Raw genomic sequence first — 25,614 nt, forward strand, 5'->3', positions numbered from 1 at the left:
AGTGAAAATTCCCCCAGGTCTCCTTGGATAAATAATATTTACAGATAAGAAAAATTTAATTTTTCCCTCTCTCTTTCTCTGATTCTAGCCTTTTTTAATTGAGAGAATTCTCTGATGAGTACTAAACATTTATTGAATGAGAACTCTGGGGTGATTTTCTGAATTTTTAGCTGAAAGAGCATAAATAATCATTAGTATTAATTAAAAATGGTAAAATTAAATCCTAAAAAGGACACTGATTTTTCTCTGTGATTATGGAAGTTCAAGAGTTTTTTTTTCTATTTGAGTACAAATTTTTTTAAAGGAAATATGAAGCAAAATTATTGCCTCTTTTTTCCATTCAGAGGTTTGATTCAATTCTGTCTGTATCAGAAACAGAATCACATCTGATGTAAGCTTTGAAATTTAGAGGAAGGGTCAGTGGTTGTCAGAAGAACTATTTACACACTATCAGTGTATCAAGGTAGTCATGATATGCTGACAAAAACCCTATCAGTTGATAGGGTATCAAGAGCCTGCTATAGCAGAGTTAGATAGAAGTTCCCTCAAATCTGCAGAATCATTAACTTTATTGTGAAGTCTTGTGACAAAGCCCTAACTTCTCTGTAGTCAGCAGAACCTTTGCTATTAATTTGGTAGAGTTGGTGCATTGCCCATCACAACTTTTGAACAGCATGAAACCTTGAGTAGCCATTAGTTTGATGGTGTAGGCTGACTGATGTAGAGATGTTCCATAAAAGGACTATTCTCTTGAATTCTCCATTGGCACATGAATAACTAAAATTTTCAGTTGGAAATAGCCAGAGCCTGAGTAAATAGTACATTATTGTTAGTGATTTTGTCAGATGCTATTAATGAGTAATAATGGACTGAAGGACTGACCAGGCAGGGAAACAGATAGGGAGCAGTGAGAAGAGTCATCTCTGGATCTTCAGAAGTGCTGGGCTGTGCAACATTTAAGCTGTGGCAAGGTCCATCCTGCTCTTGCTTTCTGGGAACTCTCTGTATTTTTTACTGCACTAAATATTGTGTGTCCCATTTGCAGCTCTCATAACAACTGTGGATAGTCTTTCTCTCTAAACACGTCTGTTCACTGGGTTTTCTTCTGCATATAAATGCATTCTCTGGTCATTTTGAAGGATGTGTCTGCTACACTGTTTCATTAAACTGCTGCGTTATCAGGTAATTGTTTAAACATAATGCCATAGCACTATCAAAAGGAAAGGTGAACTAATGGCATTTGCAAATGTCAGGGATTATCTTAACACTTTTATTATAGTTTATAAAAAGTAGGTTCAGGGCATTCCATGGCAATTATTTCCGCAGAAATTGGTTATTTAAATAAATTGCTAATTATCTGGATATGACAGTATTGAAAACCCTGCTAATGAGTTATTTGATAAGTGTAGCTTATGGTGGCCACCTACAGGTGGCAGAAAGAAAGAGCGAGCAGAGTGAGTGCAGTCGGAAGGAATGCGAGGGAAATGGTTTGTGTGTAACCTGCAGGTTTCCCTGGGCTGTTTGCAAATGCAGAACATGTAAAGTACTTTGATTGCCAGTATTAGGCAGCATATACACTATGGAGAAAATGTCTTAAAAAAGAATTATGTTTCCTGGGCTTTTTCCCTGATCTCCAAACTTTCTTACCTACTTGCTTTCCGAAGCATTAGATTGATATCTGTGATGCCTGAACTTTTCCAGACCATTTTCCTTGTATAATGCTTTTCATCCAAGTTTATTATTTGCTGTCATTGGGTTCTTTTTTCATTGGCATGATTAATTTAAACAGTCTGGGACATAACCATGTCACTTTTCTTCCAAGAAGGTATCTACAGAGGGAGAAAAGGTGACATTGCTTAGATTTGGGGGCTTACATTTTTTAGAAGCACAGACTTTAGTTGTGACTTATTAGTAAAATATTATGTATCAGCTGCTTCTTCTTTGTAATATTCAGGCTCAGTGGTTTAAATCTCAAATTAGTAATGTAATAGAATGCAAATTAAAAAAACAATTTTACTTGAAAATGCACAGAGTGGGGAAAATTGACCCAAATTCATTTTTATTTCATCTAGTATCCATAGAAACAAATATTTGGTTTGGGTTGATATACAATCCAAAGATATGAAAGTTTGCTTTCCTTTAAAATCTGTTTCTCTTGCTCATTGAGAGTTTGATAAAGACCACTGAGACTGTTTCAAGATTCAGTCTCAGTAGTACCAGTCTGAATTGACTCTGTTGGATGTTTTCTAATGGACCAGGATCATCTTTACTTCAAGGCCTCATATAGGCATTGAAAACTTTAAACTATCAGATTGCTCCAGTATATTGCAAGTGAGAATATAGCCCAGTATTCAAGATGTCTGAGATTATTTTTCTCCTCTTGGTGGATCACTAGGATCAGAAGATCTGAATTGTTTCTGCTAGGAATTCCCAAAGCTACTGGGTGCTTGAAACTTAACACCAGTTTTCTTAAAGAAAGTTTGGCTCTCAAGCCTCAATCTAGTGAACATTTTTAGTGTTAACAGGATCAAGTCCTCTCAGGACTCCTAGTACTTATGAAGTCATAATAAAACATGTGTCTTGTGGCATTGGTGAAGGGTGTTTTACTTCCTAAGGAAAAACAAACAAACAAATATGCAGGTATATTATCTTTGATCAGTTTGTCATCAGCCTGCTGTCCTCACTGGACAAGAGCAGCTCTGCCTACCTGTGCTGATGAGGGGGAGACATTTGCTTGATGTATGTTCTGTTTCTCCTTCCTGTTGTGTTTTCACTATTGGATTTCTTTCACTGATAGTCTGAAAAGTCTTTTTTTTAATAAATCAAAGCAAAACAATAGAGAAAGCTAAAGCTCTTTGTTTTAAGGCAAGAAAAAGGTCAGGGACTTTCACATCTCGAATTATTTCATTGTTTATGTCTTTCCATAGTAGCAAATATTTGTTCCATAATTAATGAGACCTGAAAGAGTAGCTTTCAACAGAGAGTAGCATGTCATCTCCATGAGGTATTTTTCTGTCTTTCATTTTTATATATCACTCGCCTGCCCGAGGTCTTGATAAATGGACTTTGTTTATTAAATCGCATTATTTTACAGCAAGGTAAATGATAGCCACATCTAGCATCTGGTAGCAGCTGTAGCACTTCTATCAGGAGAGTACCATATCAGCAGTTTCCTCAGTTACGGGTGCTTAACTAGTGGAATTACAGATCCCAACATGTCAAAGTATGTGGTAGATGCTTATCTTTTAGTATGTGAGCTGTCTTTCAAATGCATGCTGGATTTGGATCTCAGCTTCTTAAATACCATTGGATTTATCAGAAAACGTTCTGCAAATTCCCACTACTACTTACAGATCTTTTAAAAGTTGGCATTAAATCTCCTTTATTTCAACCTTTTAAAAACTGCTTCTCCACAAATCTCTATAATGGAATTTATTACTTTCCTACATACTTTTATGAAAATGCAGGAAAATAGAGATTGTTAGTCAAATTGAGTATTTGCCTTCTTTTTTAATAGCTTGGCATTACTATTGTTTCTATTGTCTGTATTCATTTTTTTTCTTTAATCTGGTGGGTTGTTTCACCATTTCATTAGGCAGTGGTATCTCTATCACAAGGAAATCACATTGTATTCCAGCCCAGCAGCTTTTGTTGCAGAGGGGGAAGCTTCTGAACTGTTGATGAAAAAATGTAAGGGAGAACGGCTTCAGCTTATGTTGTGCTTGTTCCATATGAGTAGACTAATAAAAAAAATGCTGGGATAAATGGTGAGACCTTAGTGAACCCTCTGATTGTCATTACATCCATTTATTTACTCTCATCAGAAGCACTTCTGAAATGTTTTTAAATTCATTTGGGTGAATTATAAATGAATGGAATACTTTTGCAATCATACCAATTTATCACTAATTTACTAATCACCAAATGTAAGTAATAACTCATATTATGAATATCAAATTCAGCTAGTACTAAGAAGTACCTGTGTTCCATACTAAATTCTAAGTCTCATTGCTAATTCTGCTAGACTTCATTGAATCATATGCTTGATTTCTTTGGGCGGAATGAAAGCCTTTCTGATTACCTATTGTGCTGAAACCTTAAATAAGCTGTCATTTGGTCCTTTTCCTGAACTGACCACTGTATAGAGACAGTCATTTAAGTGAGAAGGGGGCTAATTATATTCTGGAAATATGTTCCTGTGCAACTCTTTGCTACAAGATATCTTTAAGGCCAAGGGTCTACAAGCCTTTAAAACCAATTGAAAGCAAACTCTTAGGAGTTGTATTGGGGTTAGAAGTATACAAACCTTCATGCCTCAAAGCAGATTAGGAAGAAATTTCCCTGTAGCCACATGATTTCAGAGTTACCAGTGCCTGTATTCATTCATCTTTCTAAGAAACAGCCACCTCATCATAGTGGGATTCTGGAGCTGTGTTAGGCTGAAAGCAATGTAGCAAGTCTGATGCTTACTTCTAGCTTCAATTTCAAAACCTGAATATTTGAAGAATTTCCTGAACTACTGTTTTTTATGAGATTACTTTCAGTGATTTTGGCTGTGTAGTGTATGTTTTGGCCTGTATGCTTCCAAAAGACTTTATTTGTAAATCTGTCAGAGCAAATGGCATGGTTCCCTTTTTTTTTCCCTCAAGCATATCTCTAAGACTGGACCATGAATTATGTCACAATATTTGTTCTTTGGACACTTAGCAGTCATCCTCTTTTAAAGAATTGTTCTGTTCCTTTCAAATACATTACAATCAATCCAGACCAAACAATGGGAAATAGTTCGTAGTGTTCTAGGGAAAGTTCCTGCTCACCTCCAGATCCTCTCTGTCATCTGTTCTATTGGGATCTTAGTTTCTTTAAAGCAGTTTTAGTGAGATTTCACATTTTTATCTATCAGGCTCTCGTTTTCTTGAAAACATATCAATAGTGCATCTTGGTTTAGGCTGTCCCTTTCATGTGCATAAAGTTTAGTTTAGCCACAGCCAAACAGATCCTCTGGGAGTGATGTGTCCTCTCTTAACTATTGTTGCCCAATGATGGCATCAAATTGTCCTAAAGCTTCTCTAAATTAAGCAGAAATTTTAATAATGTGGAGATTATCTAAAGAAATACCAACTAGCCTCAAAAATAACTGGAAGTGTCATCTATCTCTGCTGTCCATCATTTAATGAGCAGCATCTGTAGGCATATTTTTAATACTTGCATACCATCAGTAGAATGTAGTCAAAACAAATGCACTGCAGACACAGTGTATTAAGAGTTTAATCATAATCCTCTAAATATAGCAGGGGATTGTCTGACTCAACCTCTGTGTACCATTTGAAATATGAGCTCCAGTTTTAGAGATATTGCCATAAATGAATATACTTTTTTCTTTTGAGAATTCGACTACCATATTAATTGTTAGAGGGGGCTTACTTAAAGAAGTTTCCTAATCTACAGACATGCAGAAGGGGAAACAAATAAATTATTAAATGTCAAGTGCAGTGAAATGGCACTTTTAAAGAATTTTTAGGTGAACATATATAAATGAGATATTTGCTCTTAGTTGGACAGCATTTAGGTTCAAAAAATCAACCTGATTCTTTATGTAGAAATATAGATCTTTTTATCTACAGTGTACTGTATGGTAAAGTATTGCTTTCTGTCTCAGACATGGTTAGTCTTGGTTTTGAGCATCAGCTAAAATGGTCAAGCTAGCTTTGCATTTTTTATCCAAATGTTTCTGCCATTTTCTGTATTCCAGCTGCATGCATAAATTGCTGTACAAGCGTTGATACCATTTGCAACCCACTTGGTGTCAGTTTATAAATTAATATAACCTCTGCACCTCAGATTAGGTGCTAGTTCCTGATGCTGCTGCAGCATGAGGGATGTGCAGTTTCCATCAGGGCCAGCAGGGATGTTGCTAACGCCGTGTCCTGGTTTCTGCAGGAAATGCCATCCGGCCCATCGCCCTGCGCGCAGTGTCCGCCATCGCCCGCGCTCTCCCAGGATTTCCCATCCTGGCCACCGGAGGCATCGATTCTGCCGAGGCTGGGCTTCAGTTTCTGCACAGCGGGGCCTCTGTCCTGCAGGTACTGCTTCTTTCTTTAAAATGTTAACGTTCAGGTAACTGTGATTAAGATCGTAATGTGGCTTGCTTTCAAGCATTCGGATAGTGTGGAGTTTCTACCATTGAGAAGAATTTTCATGTTTTTCACTTCATGCTGCTTGCTAAGAGACATTCATTTCACATGGAGGTGGAGGAGGTGCTGCCAGAAGAAAGCTTTTGGTGTTCCAATACCAATCTGGGAAAAGGCTAACCATGAGTTTGTTAGTACTTATTATCTCTAGCTTAAATTATTTAAAATTTAAACATATCTCTCTCTTGTCATACAAACCAGGTTGACACGAATTTTAGCTCAACCTATCTGTTCTTCCTGTATTCTCAGTTTTTCTTTTCTGCAAAGAGCCCTCTCAAGGTGAGAGGGCTTCCAAAGAGCACTGTGTTGGTCTCTCAGGGAGCCGCGCTAAAGTCACTTTGGTGTATGAGGCATCTGTGTCCCTTAGGGATGTTCATTGGAACATGAGGAGGTGTAGCGCTGCACCCCCTGCTGGGGTGCTGGCCTTGCACTGGACTGAGGTGTCAGCTGCATTCAGCAGCCAGGCTGTTTGCATTGCCTGAGGGTTGGTTTGAGCTGCTGGCCACACTGGAATGGTTGGTGTGTCCCTGTCATGGAAGGAAGCCTTGGTGGCCTCGTATTATAGGCACCAGGAAATTGGCTGAAAATCAGTCCCTTACCTCTGCCAGACATGTCAGGGCACCATTGCAGCATGCATGTTAGACTGGCTGAGGAGCAGGTGGTCTTTATGTCCCATTGTTCCATTGTATATTGTTACATTCTGGTAGATGTTCATCCCCTTTATCTGTGGGTCCCACCATAGACAACAGCAGCTGTGGAGCCTGTGAATGTCGGCTTTGTGTCACTCCATGGGATGACTAGAGTGGTTTCATTCCCACAATTCACTTTGACATTGAAATTAGATTCAGTGTGACCATCCTTTTTACACAGCTACAGTGACTGCTGAGATTAGTCATTTGTTTGCTGTTTCACCAAAAAAAAAAAAAAAAAGAAAAAAAAGCCAGCTCAGTATTTTGGTCGGGTTGGTTTTTTAATACACATCAAAGTTAGCATCTCTGGGAGCTGAAGCAGAAGGCTGTTCCTTTTTTATAGACTTGCTATGTTCCTTGGATTTATTAATACCATTTCCTTTTTTTTTAGTTGCATAAAAGTGATTCAAACTTTTCTTTTTCATGGACAGATAAGAGATTGGCCTTTTGTACACAATTGTCTGAGAGCTTCTTCCATATAAATATGAAGTAATGGTGCAAATTGCAGGGCAGCATTTGTCTACCAAGAAAAATAGGATTGGCGAGGATTGTTTTTAGTGCTTTAGATGCATTTAATTTGTTATTGCTAATAGAGCTGCACTTTCAATGGCTTTGTCTGCAGCAATGTTGCATGATCTGAATTACACAGAATGAAATGATTTTCTGTTCTATGTCTGCTGTATCTGTTTCTGGATGACTAAAAATCAAGGAGTTTAATGTCCCTTTTGACTTCTATTTATATATAGATTATGTAGCTGGTTTTTATTTTTTCTTTTCCTGTTGATTTGTCCCAATGGTAATGGGAAATTCTGAAATATAATTTCATGCAGACATCCCAGTGAGTGCTTGAGAAAAAGACTATTTGATTTACAAGACATTAATTATTGTTTTCTTTTTAGTAGTAATCAAATTCTTGGAAACTGGCTTCCACAAATGACTTGGATCTATACAGGTCTTTTGCCCTGTACAGAACAATTTTTCTTTTCAACAAATTTTTCCCAGAGATGTTGAAAAAAGTCTTATTTTGTCCGTAGGTTTCACCCGTTTAATTTAAGTCATCTCTAGAACTGATTTTAAACTCCTCTGGATCAAAAATATCCTCAGTTTGAGTGGTTTATTTCTGTTTCACTAAAGTAGGGAAGTAGTTTAAACTGATCTCAGATAAATAGATTCTAAAGTGGCTGTGTAGGTAAGGATCTGAACTAGTTCAATTGCATCCATTTTAAAATAAACCTTTAGTAAGCTTCATGCTAGATTGTGAATACAGGCTGTAAGTCTTTCCCTTATGATAGGAAGGACAGATGGAAGGGAGAAGGAAATGAGTAATCTCTATAGAAAGTCGTTAAAGAAATGCACTTTCTGGGACTAGACTGAAACATATTTGCTTCTCAGATGAGATACATTGTTATAGAAAAAGACAGCCTCATCTTCACAGGTTGCCTTTGGACCCTAATTAGGATAATGAGGATCATTTCCATTGTTTTCCTTCTAAACAAGGTCATACAAATAGCCAGCTAATATTCTTTTCCCTGAATCCCAATCTCACACGTCCTTGGTATCAAATGCCCAACTTGCTCCTTTAGCAGCCACAACCTCTGTTGCCTACAGCTTTGTCATTCACTTCTGCTTTCTCAGTACTGGCATACAGAGTGAGTAAAGGATTTGCAGAGAACATCAAATGAAGTGATCTACTGAATGATTCAGTATTTAAGATGCACTGCATAGCAAGTTCCTGAGTTAAGCAGGTAGGAGGTGGGACTGTAGTGGGGCAATTCTGTATGTGTGTGATAGCCTTATCCAAAGTATCTGCTTTGGATACTGTTGGAGGTGGTTCTGAAGATAACTCAGACTGACACACCACTGCACATTTTGTGATCTGACTTCATATTTCCAAAGCCACAAGGATGCCTTATGACTGATCCAGAGGCAGGAAGCAAGCAGCCTGGGCTTTGGCAGTGATGGAGCAGCCTCTGTGCTCAGCTGTGCCAAAGAGGCACAGAGGGCTTTAAACTGGGCTGTGTCACTGCTCTGACCACCCTGTTGCCCAGCAGTGCCTGAGAAGGGCAGGGACTGCCAGATCATCCAGCATTCCCCATGGTCCCATACTGCAGAGCAGCTCAGGCTCTACTGGTCTATCCATGGAGCCCAGCTCGAGAGCCTGGGACAGCAGCACTTGCTTGGCCACTGGGCTTCCCCTCCTTGTGTCCCTACATGTCCAGTGTCTTCTCTGCCATGGCAGCAGGACATTCATGGCCTGGGATAATAGGGAGGCTTTGTGTGAGTTGATTGAACTGCAATGTAGCATATCTGTTAGAGGAAAGGTTTATGAATAATAAATGTTCTTCCATTAAAAGCAAGATCAGGTTTTCCTCTTCAGATATTTCACTTGCAATCAGTTCTCCATTATTTTTTCCAGATGCTTTTATTTTTAAAACATGGAGATTTATTTTCCATTTGCAAAATCATCATACACAGGAATGCAAGTCAGGAGTCAGGTGGTAAGCCATATTTTGCTGTATGCCATAACCACATCAAGTGGTATTAAGCAGGTATATTAGGAAATGATGGGGGGAGAGAGTTTCAGGAATCAAAATATGTCCTATCCCTTCCTTTAGAAGATGGAGGACAACATCTTATTGTTGTTCACAAAAAGGTTTGGATGTAAGGGATTTTGCAGCAGGTATGGAAAACAAACTAGGTTATTGTAGTCAGTAATAGCTGGGCTGAAGATTTTACACAGTGATTCAACACAACATTCTTCCACTTTATGGACTTCAGAAACACTTGCAAAAAGACCCCACTTGTGTTTTAATTTCTCCTTAAAGATGCTGAAACATTTCAGTCATTCGTCAGCTGATTCCATAGCACCATAGTTTTTTAACATACCTGAACCTACCAACCCCTCTTCAGTACAGGCATGAAAATTCAAACAAACAAAACCCAATTTTAATATGGAGATAATCCTGAACTCATTGTATACCAGGAGCTGCAGAAATATCTAGAAAGCACTTTTCTGTGATACATTTCATTACAATTTTCCAGTGAGGCTGAGATGTTTTATTTGTAATTTAAGTAAGCTTTTTTAAAGTGCAAATTTATCAAAATTAGAGGTATATCAAAATTTTTTCATGTTTTGCAACATGTATGTGATTTACCCTGTCACACTGATCGTTTGTTAGATTTTTGCAAGGTTTTGAAAGAGACATACATTTTTTTAAAGTCATCTTGCTGCAGGAAATTAAAATGGGAAACAATTATAGAAAATTCCAGCGGAAAAAGAAAATGCATTATGGAAAAAGCAATAAAAGCATAAAAATATTAAAGTAAAAATCACTTCACAGTAGCCTGTATGATTCAATTGTAGATCAATATTGTGTAGTTAATGCATTAGCAGTACAGCATTAATTTGCAATTACAGCAGGTGATCTGATCCTCTGTGTTCTGTCCATTGACATAAATGACCTTTTGTTGAAAGAGATTCTGTAGTCATTATTTCTAGCAGATGTAACTAAAAAAAAAGAGGTAGAACAAAGGGGTACTTTCTAAAGTATACTTGCTTCATGGTAGAACCTTTCAGCATTATTTTCTGGTATGGAATACTTTGTTCATCTGTAATATTGGTCATTTTCATGTAAAGAATATGGATTCCTTTTCAAATGAATGTCTTTCCCTCACAAAGTATGGAGACCACACATGTCCTGTGATGCAGACATGGATGTCTGTAAGCAGTGATTTAAAATCCACCCATGGAATGCTGCTTCTCCATGGGACAGCCTGTGGCTTTGCCCTGAGCCCTTTTTCGGATCCACCTTCATGCTCCCTCATCTCCCTCTTGTCCTGGCTGGGCTGTTCCTGTGGGTGCTGTGCTCTTGTCCTCACCATGCTGTGTCCAGCTCATGTGGCCCTGCTGCCTCCAGCCTTGCCCTGTGTTGCTCCTCATCCCTCAGCAGGGGAAGGAGGTGGCAGTGTGCTCCAGAGCTGCCATGAGCTGGACCTGCCCCATGCCCTTCCCTCCTGCCCTGCACTACTGTGGGTGGGACCTCGAGGATCTGAGGAAGAACAAAACCATTCTGGAAATGGGACAGCCCATGACAGGAAAGCATTAGTGATGGGTTTTGCCTCTGTAGGATAAACTCTCCCTCCAACATGAAGCGCAGTGGTTTTTGTGAGACTGCTTGTAGATTTTTAATATTTTCAACAAGCCTTCTTGTTGGTACCACTTTGGAACAAAAGTCTTAAGGGATTCAGGACAATTTGATTATTATTTTTTCTTCAGCAGCCTTTTTACTGAAGCATTTAGCTGAGAGATTTTTATAGCAGCAGGATGGCCCTTTGTGTGTGAATAAACAGGCTTTTCCATCACAAAATCATGGGAATTGATCTGTGAGACAGTATTTTTATTGTATTTGTGCAAATGTGAAACCCTGTAAGGAACTCTATAATTTTTTTATGGCTACAGAACTGCAGAGTAGAGATGTGGTTCTCCATGCACTTCATTACTCTTCTTTTTAGCTCATGTCAGTGTTGAAGTCAGTGAAGACTCTGATACTTTAGTTAAGTGAGGATTAGATCAGGCCAAAAAATTCTCAGCCTGGAATTACTATTCATGCCATTTAATGCAGAGTGAAGAACTAAAAGACATTCAAGTCATGGTAGTGCAGAGCAGGGGAGTGAGGGAGCTGGCCCTGTGTTTTGAAATTCCAGGTTAAGTTTCTACTGATAACCATTGGGAAAAAAATACTTTGTCTTGCAATGAAAAGCCGTGATTTTGAATGCAGACAAAGTGTCCTTTGTCTCAGCCCTGCATGAGGAGAATGAAGTCGGGTGGATTGCTGCAGGTCTCAGACAGCCACAGGGTGCCATGGGTGTGCAGAGCAAGGCTGTGCTTCTCCTGCCCGGCCTCCCAAGGAGCCCACCCTGCCTCTGCCCCCCGCCTGTCCTCACAAGGCACATGGGGGAACAGGGGCTGCAGGCTTTGCTCTGTGCCAGGCAGAGTGCTCCAGCGGCTGGTGAGCCAAGAACAGGCACACTTGGGCACCAGGTGGGCACAGTGAGGTTTCTGACACAGGCTGTGGCTTTAGGGGTAGAAAACAAAACCTTTCTGTACAAAGCTGTCCATGGCACTGAGAAGTTAAGGTGCTAGACCTGATTCTTCTCTCATGATTGAAATTGAGAGAAGAATAGGTTGCTGAATGCAGTGTCAGACTACCAAAATGATATGAGACAAGATTCAAGGGATGGTACTTTAGACCCACTAAGATTTTTAAGAAAAAAAATGCCGCTTAAGGCAAAACCACTTTTCAGAGGTAAGTCCTTTGATTGAGATAAGTGTAGTCTCCTGTAGAAAGAGCAGGTTTTAGACTGTATTTCCAAAGAAACTTGATAGGTATTTGTACATCCATTTGAGTGTCTTCCATCACATTTGAGCTTTTGTGGCCATTTTCACTGAAACTTGCCAGAAGGGAGAGTGTTTTACTCTAAAAATTTTGAGAAACAAAAAAAAAGGCAGAGGAGGGAGAGTAGCTGCATTCCTTCACTGTGAGCACAAGCACACTATGAGCTCACCTTTATTAGACCTCTGAGAGCCCGCATGGGACAGCACTGTGTCAGCCACAGGAAAGGCTTTAATTGGCAGTCACACCTTATTAGACGTCAGAGAACCCAACCAGGAGACACAGAGCTGCTGGAAGCCAGATATCATTAGCTCCACTGCTCACAGAGCCACGCACTGAGAAAAGTCTTCAATGGATACAGCACTGAATGGAGTGGCCCTTCTCTGCAGAGACGAAATTTGCAGTACGTGCAGAAACAAAAGAGGGAACAAAGTGCTGTTTGAACATGTCGACATAAAATCCTAAGAAAAATGAATGTGAAAGAGAGAAAAGAGTTGGGACAGACATATCCAAGCATTCACTTCTGAAAACATTTCATTATTTTCTGTTTTTTTCCTAGCCCAGTGCTAATTACAGAAATTCAACCTGTTCTCAACTGTCTTTGCTAATAAAACAAAAAGTAATTAGAGGACTGCCACACTTGCTCCTTTACAGACTATTGGGAGAGAAATTGCTAATTGATAGTGAGAATCTTCTGTGAGAATTTCTTTTAGAGAAAATCAGAATTTGTCAAACAAAAACAATCTATAAAGTTTTTTTCCTTTTAGTAGTAAAAAAATCCCATCAAATTAGAACAGATTTTCGTTATTGATTCTTACATGTTGTTTTTGCCACTTTTTTATGAAAAGTTGCACTATTCAAATTAGCACATTGTAAAGTTACAGACTAAATTCAACACTAATAATGCCTTTTATTTTGTGTAGTTTTGCATTAGTTCTACATTTGGAGCTGCTTAGGGGAATTATCTATTAGTTTTCCTTTATTTCTGCTCATTTCACCAGCTAGTAAATGAAGTCTGCATAGAAAGGATTGTTATTTCATAAATTTGTAAGAAGGAATTAAAGCTCATTCTGTAACAATTGCTATTTGTCATTCTTGTAATGAATTCTCATGCAAAGTAGTATCAGCTATCACTGTATGGTAGTAATTATTTACCAACAATTAGGTCTCAATTGAGCATCAGTTCAAATGCTGTCCTGTAGCAGTCATTGCCAGCCTCTGCAGGGGATTTGTTCTCCTGGGGACAGTGGGCCTGCTCCCCTTTCCTGCCCTGCCTGGGTGTCTACCCTGCTCCTCTGGGTCTGGCAGCACAATGACTTTCAGAATTGAGGGGATGGGAAGAATAATTGCTTTGGCAATATATTTTTCTCCATCTCTCCCAAGGATCCACAGTATAGCTTGTCCTTTGAAAGCCCAGTAGTGCTGCACCTATTTTTGGGGTGGATTCACACTGCTGATGTGGACTTGTGCTGCTGCTCTCTTGCATGAACAGGCACAGAGCTGTTCTCCATGTGGACAAAGCACATGGTGTGAATTGACACCTAGTGAGTGTTGTTTAAAGTGTACAAAGTAAATGCAACATGGAGATGAGTCTTCACAAGAGGCTTGGTTAATTGTTGATTAACCAAATTATAGGCAAGTTGTTTTACTCAGCTCATGTTGCTTTCAGACATGAAGCTAGCTCTGTTATAGATTGAGTTCCCTTGAGTATATGTGGAGGCGACTGGAAATTGAAACTGAAACTGTAGCCAGCTCCTAGTTGGATATTGAAAATAAATACAAAGCAAGATAAGCATAGTGGAAAATCCTGTTTCTTCATTCCTTTCTGCCATCTCCAATAGTTTCTTAGGGAAATTCCTGTGGAGTTATTTTTTTTTAGGGTGGTTTTTTTTTTATGTTATATGTGTTGTAACTGCAGGGAACTTGTTTTCCAAAAAGGGAGAAGGTAAAACATTCAGTATTGCAAAGCTCAGTCAACAGAGAAGTTCTTGGAAACACTGTCAGTCATACAAGGAAAACACATTTAAGAAATTTTTCTTTTTATATTATAGCAGCTTTGTTGATCTTTCAGGCAGAGGCTGTTCCTGGCAGTGAAAGGAAGAAAGGGGAAGCCAGCGGTGGAAGAGGCTGTGCTCAGGGAAGGCATGGTCCTGGAGCCCACACTGGCACAGCAGTGCACTGGTGTGCAGCTCAGCTGGGCCTTGGTGCTGGACTAGCTGCAGTTTGGTCACTGATCTTTTGCTTTTCCCAGTCGTAGAAAAATGGGTTTTCTGCTCAGGAAGGAGGGAGCAATAATTTTTTTTCCTGTTACAGCACAAGCCCCCTGACACAGCTTGATCTGACTGATGAGGGGTTCTTTTATCCATGCAATTAGAACAAAAGAAACAGAGAAAGCATTGTTTTTCTAAACTGTCATTTTGGAAGCTGTCAGTACATTTAAGAAAGGGTTTAACTTCCTTCAATATCATCAGTTATGTTGCTGCTTTTCTTGCTGATATTTATTATTTGGATGGAGATAGGTAAAACAATCCCTAAGGAAATGTGGAAGTGGGTTTTTATCTCTGACACGAAGGATTCGCAGGGTCAGAACTATTTTGTTCACATGAATCTCACTCTTCAGTGGACACAGTAGCTGCTGCACAAATTCGTACAGGCAAGCTGATAGAGGATGAAAGTAATTTTAGCTGAAATATAATGTGAGAGTACTAGAGGGAAAGACTCTCAAGGATGAGGGGTTAATCATTGCAGGACTGAATTGAGGTTCCAAGATAGAAAAATTGCTTTTCTGTTTGATTTTGAGAGGTCTGCAGCTTTCAAAATTCTGGTCACAGGAGGATGTTCCAAAGTAGATGGTTCTCATTAGAATTTGTTGAAAATTTCTTTGAGGGAACTGTTGTTCATTGACAAATTTCATTTAATCAGAATAGATCTCAAGTTCCTGCTGTGTCTGATTCAGAGTGCCCTGGGATGAACACTGAAGGTCTGTCCTGGATCTGTTAGGCATTAATGAGACCAGCTATTGCCTGTGATGAGGAAATAGTTATTCTGTCACAGGGAAGTTTAAGCATGGAAAACTTTTCCAGTTTAGACTGATAATCAAAATTCTAAAAACGTGTGGAATTAACACATTTAAATACAAAAATATTATTTGGGTGAATCAAATCTGTTTCAGTCTTTTTGCAACATATTTTGGTTTTGACCTTTTCATTCCAATTAACTTGGATTGTAAAACAGACATTTTCAAGTTAAATGGAGCCCTTACATTCCATGTTGTCAAACAGCACATATTGGTAATTTTGAAACTCTTTTCCACATGATTTTCAGAACACCATTTTTTTTCTGAAAAGCATGCTTTCCTAGAACTACACTCATCTCTGACAAATACACCTTTCTAAAAATGGGATAACAGACCAACTCAGTTCTAGAGATGATGGTGTTCCTGTTGGCTTGCTCTCAGAAAACAAAAACATAAAAACACTCAGACTGCTGTGTAACTTGATTACTTTTATCATCAAACTGCCAGATCTGAGTGACTTAATTGGCACCTACTATAAAAATTTCTTTGGAGCTGAAGGTTATGGCTTGTGGAAATGGGTCAAACAAACCTACATCTACCTGACACAGCTGTTGATGTCCCAGCAGCTGCAGAGCCACTGGGAGAGCTCAAGGATTTCATTTTCCAGAACAGTACTTTTAAGACAGAGGCGAGACCTTTGGGGGTTAATAAACGAAATATGATGTGATATTCAGCATGTATTTAAAGATAGTTGTAGAACCTCTATGTGTGATTGGACTGTTTACACAGGGGAGTTAGTTCATCTGCTTCCAAAGCTATCATTCATTTTGTAGATCTGCAGTACAATGATACAATTTGCTATACATGGCTGATTATGAAGCTGTTTCCCTGACTCCTCAATGCTCAAGGCATGTGGAATCATATTTGTTTTCTTAGGAAAGATGATCATGATCAGCACTTTTATCAGTGTGTGTGCCCACCTACTGCATAAAGGTTCACTTTGTAGTTCCAAGAACTGACAGAATGCTTTAGTGAGATAAGGAAATATAACCATTCCTCTAGGGGTGGTTGACAGGGAAAAAACCCACAGTTACCTCAGGGAGCCTTCTGAAAATTCTTGATTTATTCTGAATTTCCCCTCTCAGACACATGGGATACGAAATTGCATCGTTCGGGGTCCCTTGATAAGCACCAGTTTCCCACTCCCAAACACCCAGTTTAGCTATTTAGATTGAAGATACATTAATTGGCATTGGAGAACTTACGGGGAGGGAGGAAAAATAGATTTGAGTAGACTAGGAATTAAGGCATTGGATAACATTCCTAAAGGATCCCTTACAGTGCTCTTATCTCCTGGCGTGCCCTCATCATCTGATAAGTGCCTAATGGATTCTCAGCTTTTTTCTCTTCCTTCATCGTTGGCCACTCACAACTGCCCAGGGCTGCTGGAGTGCAGTACATCAACAAGATCTGTCTTGCAGCCCCCAAAATCAGGTTCTCTGAGGTCTCTCTGCCAGGAAGAGTAGCCATCCCCTTGGTGCTGGGGAAGCTTCTCTGTAAGCCTGTGTCAGGAGGCTGCTGTGGCTTCAGCACAGAGCTGTGGGGCTCTTCCTGCTGCCCAGCTGCTGCATCCATATTTCCCTACCTGCCTCCATGCTCCCAAAGTGCCCGCTCAGCTCTGCTTGACAGCAGGTCAGCATTTTGTTGCCCTGTTGTCGAGGGGATCCAATCTGTTGCAGTGTTTATCCCAAAAGCTTGTCTTGCATGGGCTGGAGACCACCTTCTCCTTTTAAGTAATTTTGAGCTCCCTTATTTACTTACATTAGCCTGTACTTTGGATCAGAATGACGATTTATCTCAAGATTGTCTGATGAAATTTCTTGAGATCTAACAAAATATCTGGAATACTTCACTGACTTACTGAGACCCACATGGCATAGGACTATCCAGTCTTTTTTCTTTTTTTCAAAATAGATTTCGTAAGCCTTTTGTGAATGGTTGCATGCTTTTCAGAGCCTGGAGTTATCAGTATCTTTGAATCTTTCTTCTATGTGTTATCCCTCAGAGTGTCACTAGTAAGCCCTCTGCTCATTAGGACTTTAAGTCTAGGACTCAGTAAAAAAGATTAGGTGGGCTTTTTTGCCCATAATTCAGACAATTCATAGATGTAATATTTCAGTGCTTCAAACTGCTTTCTGAAAGCTGTACTAGACTCTGAAACAAACAGTAATTCATTAGCTCATGGACATTAGTTCAGTCATAATGTTTTAAAAAGGCTATCAGCTATCATCCAATTCAGTTTTGCGTCAATCCAGTTTCTGAAGACTTGTTAAGTAACATCCCATCTGCTAACCTCTATCTCTAGAGTCATTTAGGCAGCTAATGTGAGTGAATCAAATCATTCCATCTGTACTATATCAATATTTTGGAAGCTTTCTTTTTTCACAAATTTGTTCTTTAAAACAAAGAGTCTCGAGGTTTTTTCCCGGCATTGTATCACATTGTCTGATAAACCACTTCCCCTAATGTTCTTAATCCTACAGCCCTCTAGCAGAAGTAGTAATTAGATAGAAAGGGTAATTTAGGCTATGCATTTAATGTTCTGGTAAGTTGGTTGTTCAACGAGACATGAGGAGGAGGAACCATTGTTTTAGAGGCAGCCTTTCCACAGACATTGGTGTCCTGAAGGTTGTACGTACAGAAATGCCTCTCAGAGGAGATTGTATTTGTCTGCATGCTCTCACACTGCAGCTCTGGCCACATCATAGTGAGCACTGTGTCAGACAACCTGTGCAGTGTCTGCTGCTTTTTGCTTTGGAGATCTGGGCACAGATCTCCAAACTATTTTACAGGGGCTAGAAAATGCACTTTTTAATTTCCATAGGCAAGAGCTATGCAGCATATAGATTGCATGGACCAGAAAGATCTCCCTTTAGTCAAGTCAATTTTTGCAAGATGCCTTTGAGAATAAATCCTAAGTTGTGTCTATGCTTCTCCCAGATTATCATCATGTGCTTGCCCTCTACAATAAAATTAGCCTTCTTAATGTTGGCAATTCATATAGATACACAGGTGGGCACAAATAAGGTCCTTCCTGAGCCATCTTGCATTCATTCACAGTTTCAGGTTTTTTTCACAGGAATCCTAATCAATAGAACCTAATCAAGAAAGCAGTAGCTTCAATGATACATTAAATAACAGGCATTCATAAATGTTTCTCCAGCAAGATGGTGAATTTATATCTTGAGTACTTATTAGGAAGAATTCTTAATAGGAAAAGAAAGCTTCTACAGAAAGATGATTATTGCTAAAATTGAAAATATAGTATAAAATAGTAAACCTTTCATTTACCATTTGAAGGTACCAGACAAAATTTTTCAAAGAGAGTCAACCAACTTAATGGCAAAGCACAATTTTTAATGTGTTGTAAACCCTCTCACAGGTATCTCAGAGGAATAATAGTTGTTTATCCCTTTGCTGTGGTCAGAATATTAGAAATTGTGAAGTCAAAGGCCAATTTCTTAATCAAATGGCATTTAGAGAGCTATTTTATTTACAAAACCTGTACAGTTTAGAACCAAAGCTGAAATTAGTCTCCATCTTTTGGTGAAGCAAGATGGCATTCTGCTAAATGCTAGAATTTTATCATTTGAAGGGGAAAAAAGGCAAAAAGAAAGCAGCCAGTGAGACCTACGAATATAAAAGCATTTGAGATCTCAGAAGGAGTTTAAATCAATGCACTGCCACAGTTACAGCACAGATGAAAGAGCCTGCTGTCTCAATTGCCAGGAAACTACTTAGAAACTCTCACTTTGATTTTTTTTTTTTTGGTAGTCCGTTACATTACCACTAAATGCAATATATGGAGACATCACTGCTTTGATGTTGTACAGCTACAACAAATGGAAACTAATATGGTAGAACAGTAAAGCTATGTGATTTGCATTTATATATACAAATATATACCCATCAATCTTCTAGACCATGTATCACTGCCACCCATCTGCCTCCTTACTGATACTTCTGTTTTCATAAAAGTGACAATTATTTTACACCCATATACTGAAAAGATATACATATATTTCAGAGGTGTGTAAAAATTAAAATTTTCTCCAAGCTATTGACTCCCAGAACAAATTCCTAACTTGCAAAGCCTTCTAAGAGTGCTTTGAAACAATTTCAAGTTGGACCACAACAGGATTTTTGTTCACACAGGTCCTGTCACACCAAGAATATTTACTCTCTTCTTCTTCAAAACAGCACGTTATTGAGCAGTCTAGATTCTCTGACCTGCTCCAGTCTTTTGAGATGATCTAACAGTATATGAGATTATACACAATACCTCTTGTTGGGTGAAAGTAGTGTCAGGAAAAACTGACACAAGCATGTCTAGATCTGCTTCTCCTCTGTGGCCTCTGCTGAAATCCCAGCTATTGATGGAATAGAAATAATGCAGGTAGGGACTAGGGCTCAGTTTTGGCACTGTCTTCCCCATCATTACCTGTCCAGCTGGGATTTTGCCATATAATAATGAGTTTATGTAAGAACTGAAAGTTGCAGGGTAAGAGAGACTGCACAGCCTGAAAAGGACTTCACTGTTTCCTCTTCTAGTGTTACAGAAAAATATTTCTCCTCTACAAGATCTCCCAAAGGTAGGATGCACTGAAGAGGAATTGCTTTACTGATCTGGCTGGAAATGCCTCAGGCACTCTGTCCAAATTCTGCATGGATGGCACAGGTCTTCCATGCAGTCCCTCAGAAATTTGGACAGGAACCACTTCCATTTTTGTAGAGAGTGAAACAAATAAAACTTAATGTCTGGGTATTCTTCCCATTGCTTCTAGAAACAGCTATGAACAAAACTGAAAAGTCTTACACAGGCAGAGCTCTCAATAAACAGTGCAGGGGATATGCCTCAGTAAACACTTCAGAAATTGACATCTCTTTATTGTGTAATGATTCTGCTAACAGCAAAGGTTTACAATGTTTTGTGACTGATGTAGAAGTACCTGTCACCAGCAGGGAATTTTTCTTAAAATTTATATGAATTAAAAGTTTCAGATACATGTGAATGTTCAATAAAAATCTTTTAACCCATAAAAATTATTTTACAAAGTAATAATCTCCGTACAATTTACTCCAGTTCCTCAAGTAAGACTTGTAATGTGTCTAGATCCGGTGACAAAGTTAAATTCACTTTTTATGCATATTTAGTAAGAGAGCAGACTGGGTATTTCTTATGAAAAACATCAGCAGGGACCTTTGTGTGCCTCTCCCATCATTGCATTTTGCAGAATAGTTTTACTTAGAGCCGTAACCTGTGATTCATTTCACATCCCCATTCCCCAATGAGCTAATTTGGCTGTTTACCAGCAGCAAAGCAGATATTGTATCTTTTAGTATCTCAGACATGTCTGTATAGATTAGAATTGTAACTTAAGTTGCTTACAGCAACTTATGCTGAGATTTCAGAATACTGAGAGCACAATATCATTGACCATACATTGCATGTTGGCCTAGGTGCCTCTTTTATGATATAAGGGGCAATCATTGGAGTCTGGATCTGGAAGAACAGGAAGGAGATCCCATGTTAAAAATTAAATTGTATCAGTTCTACTACTGGGACAGAGCCAGGCAATGTAGTAAAACCAAGCTTGTACAAATGTATTTCCTTGTGTCTTAGTGCAATATGAATACTAAACAGGAAATATGTAGCACCTTTCTCTTCTAGTCCAGCTTCTAGAGACCAGCACAAGCAAGACAGCAGGACAGCACTTGTCAGCAGTAGAGCTGACAGCTTTGTTGTGACCTGGGTTTACTCTGTGCCATAGGATGTTCCACAGGGCCAGTCTCTCATTTTCCACAGAAGATACTTTCTACCTAAATGTTTCAGGTGAAGGGCTGGGTCAGTGAACAGCTGAATGTTAATTTACTCATTAAACAGATCCACTTGGATTATTTAGGATTAAGGGCTGTTAAGCAGGTGCCGTCCCAGCAGTGCTGCTTGCCAGAGCCGGGGCTGGTGCAGCGCGCTAGCAGCGGATCCGGGCGCGCTCTGTTCCGTGCACTGCTCCGTGAGCGGCTTCTCCTGGCCACGGGATGCAGACCACTGCTCTGGCACAGCACAGCAGGGCTGTGCTCTCACTTGGAAAGTCTCACTGCTCTTCAGGTTTTCGCTTCAGGGTCTAAAAGGAAGCGCTGTGCTTGGTGGGTACCAGCCTGATGCTGAGGAGAGGGGCAGGGCTGGCTGCAGGTCCTGCTGCTGCTCCATCTGTGTGCGAGGCAGGGGCAGCAGCCCTTACACAGCTCTTCTCACCTTTATCTCCTCCTCAGGTGGTTTGATAAGACATTACATGAGAGGTGGCAGCAACCATTTTGGATAGAGCAGTATCTGGACTGCAGCAGAGGGGGCTCAGCAGCACTGAGCTGTGCAGGGGAGGACAGTGCCTGCTCCCAGTGCAGCAGCTGGGGCAGAGCAGGACGTTAATGAGGTGTGCAGGGGCCGCTTCAGTTCTTCTGTGATTTTTCCGGATTCCTGAGTTTGAGTCTCACCTGGTCTATTGCCACTGCTCTTGTGCTGAAAAGAGGACACAGTGTCATTTAAACTGGTGATTCAGAGGCAGCCAGGTATGATGCTAAAAACCTCTCTCTGCAGTGTAGGAATTGTCATGGCTGATGGGTCATGGCGACTTTTTATCCTGACTTTGTTCACCACCTTTTAAAATGCAGTAAAGGTTTCTACATTGATTGATGGAAGATACTGTAAACCTAAAATACAAATCTCACCATCTGATTTGTGGAACATAAGTTCAGAATTTTGGAATTCACCAAATACATGGCAAAATTATTGCAGTTGGTTTTGTATGTGTTAATGTTTGAAGCTCTCTTGTTCTAGGAAAGGCCCATAAACATAAGCACCTGCTTTTATCCCAGTGAAATTAGTGAAAGGCATGTCTTTTGCTAATTATCCACACCATTGGGCACCACAGTCGTAAGGTTTCTACAGAAGAGGAGGATTGTTTGAGACCACTTCTTTGTTCTAAGTCTTTCTATGTCATGTAGCATTTTTTTTTGGCGCAGACATTTACATTTTTCTTAAAAGTCGCATTTTGCCTTGAGTTCTGGAATTTTCCTGGCTTTCCAGGGAAGTGCATATAGTGCATTGCATATAGAATCACAGAGAAGACAAATAGTTAGCTCTTAGTGTGTTATTATCTTCCACACATTTTTATATTATTGCAGTTCATAACACTGCACCACAAGCTGGAAAACAGTAAAAGCCTCTTTATTTATAAGATTATTACAGGTATCCTCGGGTGTATCTCATGTGTATACATCCTGTCAAAATATTGCAGGATTTTGACAAAAGTGTCTGAAATTGTTTCAAGTGACATGACATGGCTTTTAACTGCTTTTTTTTTCAGTTTTAGTATTTTTAAGAGTAGATAATAAAAGTGTTACCCATGCACTAACAAAACCCAGAGAATTCCTTGCTGTACAGAAAACATCAGTGGAGTTTTGCAGTTAAATAACTGTATGGGAAGTAATTATGATGCTCTCTATAATTGCCATTAAAAAAAAAAAAAACAGTCTTGAATCCTGTGGAAGGTATAACAGGCCTAATTAATGCCCACACTGTTTCTCCAGAGAAACAGATTTTTTTGTAATGTAAATGCACTGCATAGAAAATGTTATTGTGCTTATTTTATAGCTTTTTTTTTTTTCTCTTGTTCAGCAGTAGTATGAGATATTTCCCAATATGATGTGTACCTGTCTTCAGGACTGCAGGCTCTATTGTCATTTCTGAAATGGGGAAAACAATAGCGTATTTCCAATGCTTTTAAGTGTTGATGTCAATTATGATCTGAAGTGTGTTTCCACATTGAAGAAGTGTGGATGTGTTTGTACGTGTCTGTGTGCACGAATTTATGTTCTAAAGTAGGTGGCTGTTTCATTGTTGTGTTCACTGTGTGTGCATGGAGTCAAGGTATTATCAGGAGCATTCCTTTCAGCTTTCACAATAAAAGCTGAATCAGAGGCTGAAAACACTGACACGTGGAATTTCAGAGCATTTCCAGGGACTGATAATTAATGGCACTCAATCAACCCTGCACCTTGTCACTGATGGCTGATTAGAGTTTAGCTAATGAGAAGCATTCAGACAACAGTCAGGGATATTTTTAATCAGTTATTAGTGTGGTTGGGATCTCTGTGGGTTTAAGCCTGAGCTGATATCCCCAACATCCTCTAGAAGAACCCATGTAAATGGTCAGACTATTTTCTGCTGCCTGTAGTTTTGTGTGTACATGTTAAGCAGGTCAGGGATCACTACTTTATATGTTTATAAAGCTACATTGCTATTTATGTTTCTAAAGTATCTAAAATAAAGTGGCCTCTCAGTAGCACTGAGTGGCAGAAGGGGATTGTTCTGTTCTGTGCCTGGCAATGCTCACCCCATACTAACAGGTCAGTTTAATGAGGGCTGTTTGCTGAGACATTTCCATTGGATCCAGATTCATCTCAGGGCTATCCAGTGGGATGGCAAGAAACAATGGGCACAAACTGAAACACAGGAAATTCCATTTAAATAGAAAAAAAGCTGCAAGGCAGATTGAACCCTGAACCAGGTTCCCTAGAGAGGTGTAGTTGGAGATATTAAAATCCTGACTGGATACAGTGTTGGGTAGCCTCCTCTAGTTGGCCGTTCTCTGAGCAGGAGGTTGAATAACAGGATCTCAAGAGATGCTTTCCAGTCTCAGCAAGTCAGTGGCTCTGTGATTTGCTAGGCTGGGACCTAGCTGGATATGCCTGTGCAGGCTGGGGGTACCTCTGAGTGTCTGCAGGCAGAGCTCTGAGCACAGGTGATGGTTTGTCAATGTGTTGGCATGCTCAGCAGTAGCTCCCCAGCAGGCACACCTGGGGCTGGGCTTGTAGGTTTATCTCTGAACAGCCCTCACGTCTTGTCCAAGGGCTGCTGCTGGGGAATCTGGGCATAACTGGTGTTATTGAGCCCTTACTTTCCTGAACTGCAGTGGTGACATCACGACATAGGATTAATCAGACAATAATCCTGAATCCTTGTAGTTCTTACCCAGTGCGGTTGCAGGAAGGGTCACCTGATAATCAGTAAATCCAAAAAGCTTGCTAATTCCATAGGCTTCTCTGCCAGGATGGAGCTGATAACTGACTTGCGTTTCGTAGGTGTGCAGTGCGATCCAAAATCAAGATTTCACTGTCATTGATGACTACTGCACTGGACTGAAAGCTCTTCTTTACCTGAAAAGCATTGAGGAACTTGAAGACTGGGATGGACAGAGTCCTGCAACCATGCGCCATCAGAAAGGAAAACCAGTACCTAGAATTGCTGATCTGATGGGAAAGGTATGTTTTTTTATTGCCATTCCTGCATTGTAACATTATGTCTTTGTTTTGAATGTAATTCCATAATCATTGTATGCAGTTTCTGCTACTTACCTTGATTAATCACTGCTGCTGTCACAATTAGTCACTAAGTCATTTTCCTTCTGACTATTAACAAATATGTAGGCAGCTTAAGAAGACAAACTTGAAATTACTTGATACAGGCTAACATTTTTACTATAAATATGATCTCTTTACATGATTAATAACATCATGTCTTTAAAAAAATATAGGATGTAAAATTAAAAATGCATTAGAAAAAGTTCTGGAACTGCTTGTTTTAACGAAACTCAATTCACTTCAGATTGATCCTAATTTTGTGCCAGAAGCTCCTGGGTGTTTTAGCCAGGGTGCAACATTCAGGAGACATGCAAAAACCCTCTAGCACTGGCTCTGAGCAGCTGAGACAGGAACAGCTGTTAGCTGGAATGTGAGATTAGGTAGGAGTGGTCCTTCAGTCACCATACCTGAGCATCTCGTGGTCTTTCATGTGTGCTGATGCCCAAACCCTCTGCAAGACAGGGAAATTCTAAGTGAGGATTGGTGACACCAGACAGTTTAATGAATTCTGCAAGATCATTCAAACCTAGAAAGTCTGTGATGAAATGGGAATGTAAATGATGGTCAGCATGAAATCCTAACCTCTGGACTGTCTTTCCTCTCTGCTCTAGTAGTTCCCTGATACAAAAGCATTTTTGGGGATTTTTGACAGATGCACTGGGTTGCAGCTGCCCCAGCCCTGCTCACCCCTCCACCAGGGCACCTGCTGATCCCTACTGGGAAGCAGGGAGGTGTAACTGGCTTCCTGCTGATGCCCGGCTGCCTCCTGCTCTAAGCAAAATACCTGCACAGCAGGGAGGCCAAGCTTTTGTTTCTGGTTACTAGAGGGGATCACTTTGAAGACT

The 25,614-nt window shown here is 39.8% G+C and overlaps 1 protein-coding gene across 6 annotated transcripts in view; it reads left to right on the forward strand.

Moving 5' to 3' along the window:
- Positions 1-25,614, forward strand: part of DPYD (dihydropyrimidine dehydrogenase) — a 339,434-nt gene that overhangs the window by 272,759 nt on the left and 41,061 nt on the right. For all 6 annotated transcript variants that reach the window (XR_010441181.1, XM_064719595.1, XM_064719591.1 and 3 more), the window contains 2 exons: positions 5,941-6,083; positions 24,491-24,670. Coding sequence is in view for 5 of the 6 variants with exons in the window: in XM_064719595.1 (XP_064575665.1) it covers positions 5,941-6,083; positions 24,491-24,670 (323 nt within the window). In the remaining variant the exon portion in view is untranslated. The remainder of the gene's footprint in view (positions 1-5,940; positions 6,084-24,490; positions 24,671-25,614) is intronic.

The sequence above is a fragment of the Zonotrichia leucophrys genome, chromosome 8 (genome assembly GCF_028769735.1).
Source record: "Zonotrichia leucophrys gambelii isolate GWCS_2022_RI chromosome 8, RI_Zleu_2.0, whole genome shotgun sequence".
NCBI classification, from domain to species: Eukaryota; Metazoa; Chordata; class Aves; order Passeriformes; family Passerellidae; genus Zonotrichia; species Zonotrichia leucophrys.